At 34.2% G+C, this 9941-nt stretch overlaps 2 protein-coding genes across 3 annotated transcripts; one reads left to right on the plus strand and one right to left on the minus strand.

Annotated features, from left to right (window-relative positions):
- On the plus strand, positions 3761-4534 carry LOC109224435 (probable WRKY transcription factor 50). Its single transcript, XM_019389014.1, has one exon. The coding sequence runs from the start codon at positions 3761-3763 to the stop codon at positions 4532-4534; it is 774 nt and encodes a 257-aa protein (XP_019244559.1).
- On the minus strand, positions 5870-7714 carry LOC109223915 (protein yippee-like At4g27745). 2 transcript variants are annotated; one of them, XM_019388395.1, is made up of 4 exons: positions 7600-7714; positions 7141-7284; positions 6860-7017; positions 5870-6238 (listed from the first exon to the last, which is right to left on the minus strand). In XM_019388395.1, exons 3-4 carry the CDS (start codon positions 6950-6952, stop codon positions 6011-6013), a joined length of 321 nt encoding a protein of 106 aa, XP_019243940.1. In that variant the 5' UTR covers positions 6953-7017; positions 7141-7284; positions 7600-7714; the 3' UTR covers positions 5870-6010. The 2 variants fall into 2 exon arrangements, with proteins under 2 accessions (XP_019243940.1, XP_019243941.1); XM_019388396.1 differs by lacking the exon at positions 7600-7714 and adding an exon at positions 7383-7539.

The following is a 9941-nucleotide window of genomic DNA, read 5'->3' on the forward strand; positions in this document are numbered from 1 at the left end:
CTACTATCCACCAACTGAAGCTAAATATAGATGGAGCTTTTAAGGGTAGATTTCAACAAGGAGGTATAGGTGGGGTGTTCAGAGACTCGACTGGAAATTGGATTCTAGGCTTTACTAAAACAACTACCGGTCCATCTCCTCTCTATATCGAACTTGAGGCATTATGCTATGGCTTACAACTAGCAGTAACTTACAAATTCACAAATTTTCAAATAGAGACAGACTCTGCCTCTATACCATCACTAATTGAATCTAAATTTTCCCCACTCTATAATACACTTATTTCTAAATGCAGGTACTGGCTGAAGATGTTGGGGAATCCACCAATCCTACACAATTTCAGGGAAGGCAACAAGATAGCACATGAACTGGCACAACATGGAATCCAGCAAGCTAATGTCTACTATAGTCAGACATATTTAGAAGTCCCCGACTACCTTAGAGATGATGTGCGGGCTGATAAAGAAGGAATTAATGTCACTAGGACTAGCACCACTAATATTATCGTGTTAAATAACCTGGCTATGCTGGGAAACCCTCTAATGTCCTCTTTTGGTTGTAATGCTACTTCTACTAGTATGCCTACGTCTGCTCCCAATGGGAGGACTAGGCCATGTAACCATGCTACTTAGTAATGAATAAAATTTTTTTCCCTGCCAAAAAAAAAAATGTATAAAACTTGTCTAATATCTATAGAACTTAGCAACATAACGCAAGCTTTCTTCAAAATAACACCTAAAATATTTGATGACATAAGATGTACTGTATAAAATTTGTCTTATATCTGTAGAACTTCGCAACATACCGCAGCTTTCTTCAAAATGCTATTGAACTTTTTAGGTATTAATAATAATTGTTGTTATTATCAAGAAACGGCTTCCGTGAACTAAGGGGTCGTTTGGTAGGAGGTATTAGAAAAAATAATGCAAGCTTTAGCTTTATGTATTACTAATACCTTGTTTGGTACATTTTTTTAACCTGTGTATAACTAATACTTGTATTAGTTATACATCATACTTGGTATTATCCTATGTATAAGTAATGAATAGAAAACCATGGCATTAGTAATACCAAAGCTATTAATGCATGCATTAGAATAGTTAAAGACAAAATTATCCTTAAAATCCCTTAAAGCTAGAGAATATGGAGGCACTTTTGTAAATAACTAGTTTTCTTAGAAATTATGCAATGCATTATAATTTTAAAACACTACACCAAACAGTAGATAAGAAATAATATCTGCATAACTAATGTTTGCATATTACTTACCCATGCATTACTAATACACATTATTCCGCACTATTTTTATACACCCTACCAAATGACCCCTTAATTCATGCATTAGTATGATTAAAGACAAAATTGTCCTTAAAGTCCCTTAAAGCTAGAGAATATGGAGGGCATTTTTGCAAACAATTATTTTTCTTAAAAATTATGCAATGCATTATAATTTTAATACACCACACCAAACAATAGATAATAAATAATATCTGCATAACTAATGCTTGCATATTACTTACCCATGCATTATTAATACACATTATTCCGCACTATTTTTATACATAGTAATAGTCACAATCTCATATATAATAATATAATGTTAAATCATTAGAAAGTTAACTGTCAATTCCTGTTGAAGGCTCAAGATCACTGGTAGAAACGATAACATTTCTATTTAGTTTAGCGTAATCTGTACGCATATTATTCTTCAGAAATAACCTGATTTACCACTCAAATTAAAAGTTAGTTATATTTTTAAAAGTAATTAAAATTTAGTCATTTTTTTATATAAAAATAAAATTTGAACAAAAATACTATAAAATTTCGACAATTCCAGCATAATAGGTTGAGTTCAAACTTTTTATATATAAGGTTCTAGCATAATGTGCTCAAATTTCATGATATGCTGGAGTTCCAACATAATATGCTAAAAGTTTATACGCAAGAACTCCATAATCCAGTATATTATGCTGAAACTTTTCGTGTTTCAGCTAGATTTTATCTCTGCATAAAATAGTGGCTATTTTTCAATGACTTTACAAATTTTGGCTATTTTTCAAGTATCAACGCGAAAACTGACTAGGTCATGTTATTTTCATATTATTCTAAGACGAACAATTTCTGAGTATTATTCTAACATGAAAAATCAGAAAATAGCTAGATTTACAACTGGTAATTGAAAAATAGCCACAATTTCAAAAGATAAAATCTGAACAAAAACGTACTTAAAAATTCGAAAAAATTCCAGCATAATATGCTGGAGTTCGAATTTTTAACATATGAGATTCCAGCATAATGTGTTGGAATATCTAAATGTATTGGAGTTCCAACATAATATGGTGGAAGTTTATACGCAGGGCCTTCATAATCCAGCATATTATGCTGGAACCTTCCGTGTGCTGGAGTTCCAACATAATATGTTGGAAGTTTATATCCAAGAGCTCCACAATCCGACATATTATGCTGGAACTTTCCGTGTTTCAACAAAACAATGGCTAATTTTTAATGACTTTGCAAACGCTGGCTATTGTTCAATTACCAGTCCGAAAACTGGTTAGCCCGTGCTATTTTCACGAACTTAATCACAATGAATTGGTATTGCTTATATAAGGCTTAGGAATTAAGTGAAATAAATCTAAAAGCAATATTGCCGAGTATTAATTCAACGTGAATGTTCAGTATTAAAAGTTTAAAAAATTTAAAAAGATTATAATAACTCATAAAAAATAAAATATCTAGCATTTTTTTTATAATTATAGAAAATGCAAATGTTCAAGTTATTATGAGTTAAAAATAAACTATAACATCTTATCTTTCAATCAATTAAGAAATCACAATAAAAAAATATTATCAAACTACACATTTTACCTCCCTAAAAGTTAATAATTCGAAACTTCATTAGTACTATAATTTAAATTATTGGTATTTTTTATGAGTGAATATAAAATAGCTTACAAATAGCAAAATAATAAAAGTTTGACAATTTTCAGAGACATAGAACTAAGATATGACGAGTTACAGTAAATAAAGATATAAATTTGGGCTATATATTTTCAGAAGAAATATTCATTTGATATTCACCCTACTTATACGTAAATATATAAATATGTAATACTATGACTCCTTATTTTGAATTACTCTCAATCTTCATATTTAGATGAATGAATAGGACTTTAGTCGTTTATTTGTTAAGGAATTTTGAGTTTCGACAAAGCTAATTAGGGAATTCGACGCATGATTTGTGTTAGGAACTGTTAGGCGACCACCGAACGCAAAGCATTGGGCGTGTTTAGGACGCTTAGTCAAGTGCATGGGGCGTAAGCCTCACAGAACTTAGCCCCACACGTAAGCCTCATGGCGTTTAGTAGTACCCCGCCCCGGAGCGAGTCCCAAAAAAACCTAAAACAGTGGTTGTTACTTCTCAACCTTCGAGTTAATTCAGAGGGGCATTTAGTTTAGGTGCATACAAATTGGCTTTTTGGTGCCTCTAACCGCTTGATCAAAAAACATAGAATTTTCAAAAAGAAAAATCAAATATAATTTATATATAGAAGTATCTAAATTTGTTTCCATAATTGTTCAGATTTCCTTACAGACATAGTTCAAGAATCGAATCCAATACACTACAATGCAAATCTCCTTGCCGCGTATAGGGAACGGCCCAACCAGTTTGTTTAAACTCCTTATTTTCTATGGAAAACTAAATCCATATATATATAAACCTACATTAATGAAACCTTCCCCTAGAAGAAAGTTTTCAATGGATGAAAACGATTGGGATTTGTGGGCAATTGTGAGGAGTTGCTACAACGTCAACAGAGCTATTCCTGATGACGATGTGAGAAGTTGCAACAACGTTAATACCACTGCTCTTATCGATCACTGCGTCGATCAGGATGGTAATTCTGCTGCTAACACAAACACACCAACTTTATTTCCAGAACAAAGTGATTGGTTTGGTGATTTTAGCGACTCGTTCCCCACGGAGAACGAGCATTGTTTTGGGTTAGATGAAGTTTGCTGCCTTTCCAAGAATGCGAATACCAATTATACAATTGAACCCCACAACCCAGAAAACAAAACTGAAACTATTCCAAACTCTCCACTTGTTGTAGAACATGAGGAGAAGAAGAAGAACAAGAAGGTAAGAGGTTCAATGCAATTATCAAGAACTGAAGAAGGCAAGGCGTTTTCTTATCGTGGAAAGAGTACAGAAAGATATGAAATATTGGCTGAGAAATTGAGTGAGGCGGATCAATGGAGATGGAGAAAGTATGGGATGAAGAGAACGGGTAGTTCGCCCTTTCTCAAGAGCTACTATAGGTGCAATGAAGTTGAAAATTGTCCAGCAAGAAGACATGTTCAGCAAAGCTCAACGGATGCAAACAAGGTGGTAGTAACTTATAGAGGCCAACACATTCATCACCCTCCTCCTAACCAACACATTGCAATGGTAGACACAAGCCAAAATGCTAATGCACCAGTGCAAGACCCTTCTTTTCCCTCTTCTACTTCTACTTCGTTATTCAACTAACAGCCAAGTTTTTGCAAGAGATAGAAAGATTGATTTTGTGCCTTAGTAAGTCAGTCAGGATTGTTTCTAATTTGTACTGTGCTTTGATTACACTGAATGACCCTCAGTTTTATATTGCATATTGCAAGGGGGCTGTTGGAACTGAAGTAGGATCTTCTTCTAATGGGAATTTCTAGTGCTATTACTTTCTTATGGTAATTAAACTTTTTCCTTGACATCTCTATGATTTTTCTAGAATCATTAGTATCTCCTTTGTTCCTAGAAGCAGCATGAAGATGTTAGAACGTCCCACATTACTTACCAAAAAATAAATAAATGTTAGAACGTCCCACATTGGTTCAGGGAACGGGTTGTTATCTACTAATATGGTTTTGGGAAACCGTCTCATGAACTAACTTTTGGAATTGAGCGCCCAATGCCCATTTTCTTTATAAGGAACTAGTCATAGCTAAACAGATAGTCAGAAGCAGGTAAGCTGAATCAACTATACAAAACATAAAGGCCAGCCAACCTTTTTGTGTTTTTCTATGTCAGTCAGTGCACAGCTATCTGATTTAGCATATCTTTCTTTTAAAGGGAATGAAAAATTCATTATATCTTTGGTTTACCTATGCTATTTAGTGGATATGAAGAGATGACTGAGAGTCAACAAACTTGAACTTGCACTAAAAAAAAAGAAGAGAGAAACTCATAGTAATGACGAGGCATAAGCCTTACTTATAAGACAGATGTACCAAATGTCATAACTTCTTCATACTTCATTCAAGGACAAAAGTCAGCAATCACAAGAAAACCCTTTTAAAGGGCTCTCGGCTTGAACTTAGGGGCACAAAGAGTGCACTCTCTCCCACAAGTATACCCTCCTCCTTCCTCCTCTTCTACAACTAACCTCTCCCGAGTTTTAAAGGCACTGCAGCCAGAGCCAACTCAGTCTTGGATCTACCGGCTTAATGCCTAGTGATTTCACGAAGTGTCACTGTGCAAGGGTGGGATTAAGAGCTTCAAGAAGCTTTGGTAATAGGAAATCTAAATAATCATAGCAAGCCGTCTGGCAGGCTCAACCCTTGGTTTCCTGTGACACCAAGAGAACTGGCTGATGCAGACATAATCAAAAACCTAAAATGTTCCCCTAAGGTTGGCATCTTAGCATGCAATCTAGAGCGACCGTGTCCCACAATCAACTCGGATTCATTGCAGAATTACCCCAAAAAGTATCAGGGGCTCTTCAAAAACTGTATACTGTCCAACGAGAATTGGGAATACGGATAAATTGAAAAAAATGTATAGACAATTGTTAACTAACAGAGTTGCGTATCAATAAATTTTACTATGAAATAAGAGATGGCAGAAATATTCAATTGAGCATTTGCAATTTTTTCAGTATGGAAAGTTCTGTACAGAGATATATATAGATAGGATAAACATTACTTACATTAAGTACTAGAGATAAAGAATCAATAATGAATTGGTGCCGGTCTACCAATTCTCTTTAACGATTTTCGATTTCTCAAGTATGAATTTCCCTTCCTTGTACTTCTGTGTTTGCTCATAAGCTCGTTCATATTTCCAGCCCAAAACCTCATTGCAATCCCCACAGTATACATCAGCAACAGTATGAAGACCAGTCATGAGATGTCTGTCTTCTTTAGCTCCAACGTTAATATTCATCACATGAGTAAACAGAAAAGCTCTCCCATTTCTTCCCTGAAAAGCAATGTTTCTTTTCTTTGGACGATTCTCAACAAGATGAACGCAAGTAAAACTAACTATATTAAAATTATCTGACTCTTGAAGTGCAAAAGAGAATTAGTTCTTCCTTTCCCATTATTAGCTTAATGTTAAGACTTGACTATTCTAGGACTAAAAGAAAACAATAATCATTATTTATTACATCCCATGAAGGCTGAAGTCAAGAAGTGGTCAAAACTATCAATAAGAGTGAGCTAATTCACCTTATTTTTCTTCATTTCTCATTTAGTTTTTCCTTAACTACGAGCGATGACCGTCCTTTACTTTGAGTTCAAGACAAATGAGGGATTTATTGAATAAAAATCATCTGAAAACACCAATTACAAATTAACAAAAATTGGGAACTAGTAGTGAGTAATAAGAGATAGGCACAAAGTTTGACCTCTACTCATTCCGAATAGAGTCATTGCAAGTATAGTAAATAATTTTGATGTTCGCGTGAAAAAATATTATTGCGACTTAAACCACCATAATCATGTTTCAAGAATCATCCATATACAAAACACTAACAGAAAAGTACAGTATCTAGACATGAGAATAACTAAAAGTTAACAAGGCACATACGGAATCAATTACCTGAAACGCCTTAGAGACTATATCATCATGAAGAGATACATGATTGTGACATTTATAGCAGCTGTACAAACGAGGTCCGACCAATTCATCCATTCAACAAAAGTCCAATGATAAATCCCTCACTGATCACTTACCCCAGAAACCCAAATGACCAAATCCTACAGGAAAAAGTTATACAAAGGAACTCAACAAAGGTAAGAACTTTAACTAATGGAGTAAAAGCTAAAGCATAATCCATCAATCTGCAGAGAGAAAGTAAAGAAAAAAAAACAAAAAATTACCTTAGAAGAAATGCAGACGACCCAGAATTCTGCTCTAAAGGATAATAACAACCCCGGATAGGTTTAACTTGCACGGCCGTGATAATAACTTTTATACGGAATTGGGTGAAAGTATCAATCACGAAACTTGGAAAAATAATTAAGCTGCTTTGACAAAGACAGGATTACTTTTCATCAATTAACAATACATACAAATTACAAATCAAAATAAAATATTAGTCAAGTAAAGAAAGCTATCTAACCAATTACAACAATACAATATGTAGGATATGACAAGAATCTGAGCTGTAAAAACCAATTCAAAACCATCACTGAGGACAATTATGTTAAGAAAAAGCAGAAATGGAAAGAAACTGAGAAAAGGCTTTTTATTCTTTGCTTGGACTCACCCACCAATACGAAAATCAGATACCAAAGAAATATATACTACTATTTTAATGCTTTGAATATTATACTAACCTGTTCAGCGCGCACTCATGTCCACACTTGCCATTCTTGATTAGAATTAAAGGGTCAGTTAATTAAGAGGATATGCTCCTGGTTTTGAGCTGATTTTGTTAGAAGAGGGATAGTTCACTGTTGTATACAGCAGTTGAGTCATATCGTGGCCGCCCTGCCGCCCTTTGATTTTGGGTCGAATCTTTATTGGGCTGACCATCTATTTGATGGGTATTACCCATGAAAAAGCCCAACAATGGTCCCATTCAAGTGTTTTCTTTCTATTTTAATAATTTATTTAAAATATTTTCTAGTGTCCCAAGTTGATTATCATTTAAATTTTGAGTTGCTAAAAATTATTGTTTGCAATCAATTTTTAAGATATGAAAATAAACTGCAATCACAAAATAAAATAAAAAATAATTTTACTAATCAATTGTATTTCTCGAATGTAGGATGATGCAGACCTCATGAGGATGTATTTGATCTCCAGCTTCTTGAACTATTTAATTGTCAAGAAGCATCCAGCCATATTTTGATCTCTTTGCGAATATCCAAGAGTTTATGGGATTTTTGAGATACCTCTTCAAGGGAATATGCATCTCTTTAGATAGGTGTCAGTTTGGGTTTAGGGTAGAATAACTTCTAAGCAACCCTAATAGACTCTTAGGATTTCAAGAGGTAAAAATAGTATGGGCTAGCCTGTTTTCAGACTGGTCATTCAAAAATAGCCAGCATTTGCAAAGTCATTGAAAAATAGTCACTATTTTGCTGCAACACGGAAAGTTCCAGCATAATATACTGGAGATCGATGCACCTGTGTATGAACTTCCAGCATATTATGCTGGAACTCCAACACACGGAAAGTTCCAGTATAATATACTGGAGATTGGAGCGCCGGTGCTCCAATCTCGGACTGGTATATTATACTGGAACTCCAGTATAAATTATACTGGAGTTCCAGTATATTATACTGAAATTCTAGTATATTATACTGGAGTATTTTCCGGATTTTGAACAGTGTTTTTTCATTCAGATTTATCTTTACATGAAAAGTGGCTAAATTTTGATTGCTTTTGAAACTGTGGCTATTTTCGAATGGCCACTTGTAAATCTGGCCATATTTTAATTTCTCCCTTTCAAAAGTCTTGTGGTATCTTGAATTTAGAATTTAGCTTGATTCGTTAAAATTTCGATATCTACTGTTATATTTACTATTTTTTTTTTAAAAGGTCTACAATAAATATGTCAAATAAATATGTCATATCTGAAAGGACATGAACTTATAAGATGCAAAGTTCTACCCGAAGCCTATTGGTCCACCGAAAGAAACAAGTTGTGTTGATCCATAACCCCACTGAAATTACTTGACCAAACGAAGATCGTCATTTTCAGCTAAATTTCAGATCTTATACCTCATGGTCCACGTCAGGACAAACGGACAGGTTGGGTCGGATATAAGACGGGTCGAAATCGGGTAATAAAAAAATAAATAAACTATCCGATTCAACCCATATTTAATATGGATAAAAAATGGGTTTAACGGCGAATAATATGGGTAACCATATTATCCATGACTTTTGGAATTGATCACTTTTGAGAGAATTCCTGGTCTCCCAAACTTGAGGAACCTCCAATTTGAGGCTTTATAAATATAAAAGTTAAACTCATTAGTTCTCCATTTTCTAAATGGATAATATAGTTATTATCCATATTTAACCCGTTTTTAAAAAAAAAATTATCCAACCCAATTTTAATTGATAATATGAATAGTTAACTATTTTCTTTTAACCATTTTATCACTGCTATCCACATATAGTCAGACTTCCAAGTCCCAAGGTTGCTTAAGATGTTAGATTATCCACATGTTTAAAGTAAGATATGGCATATAATTGACTATACCACAATATATATCAAATGAAATTAAGGCAGTTCTTGTATGATTATGCTTGCAATTAGACAAACTGCTTCTTGTATATAAAAGGCAGAATGGCCTAAATGACATTTATACTTGTGCCACTTTGTCATCCCGGTCCCCAAACTTGATGAAGTTTCATTTAGACACCTCTACTCGTTCAAAAGTAATCTTTTAAACTCCTCTGACCATTGACCAAGTCTATGTGGCAACTTTATCGCTGAACTGGACAAAATCGTGTATTTCACGCATATAAGGAGCGTGAACGTAAAAAATTTATGATTAAAATAAGGAAAAAAGAAAAAGAAAAATTCGAAAAATCAAATTAGAAAAGAAAGAAAAGGCCAAATAGATGATTTTTCTCTTTCTCTTATGTTTTGTCGCCCACCAAGGACCCCCCCCCCCCGTCTCTGTCTCCTCCCTCTTCACTTTGCTCCTCTTCCCACTT

This window comes from Nicotiana attenuata, chromosome 3, assembly GCF_001879085.1.
Source record: "Nicotiana attenuata strain UT chromosome 3, NIATTr2, whole genome shotgun sequence".
NCBI classification, from domain to species: Eukaryota; Viridiplantae; Streptophyta; class Magnoliopsida; order Solanales; family Solanaceae; genus Nicotiana; species Nicotiana attenuata.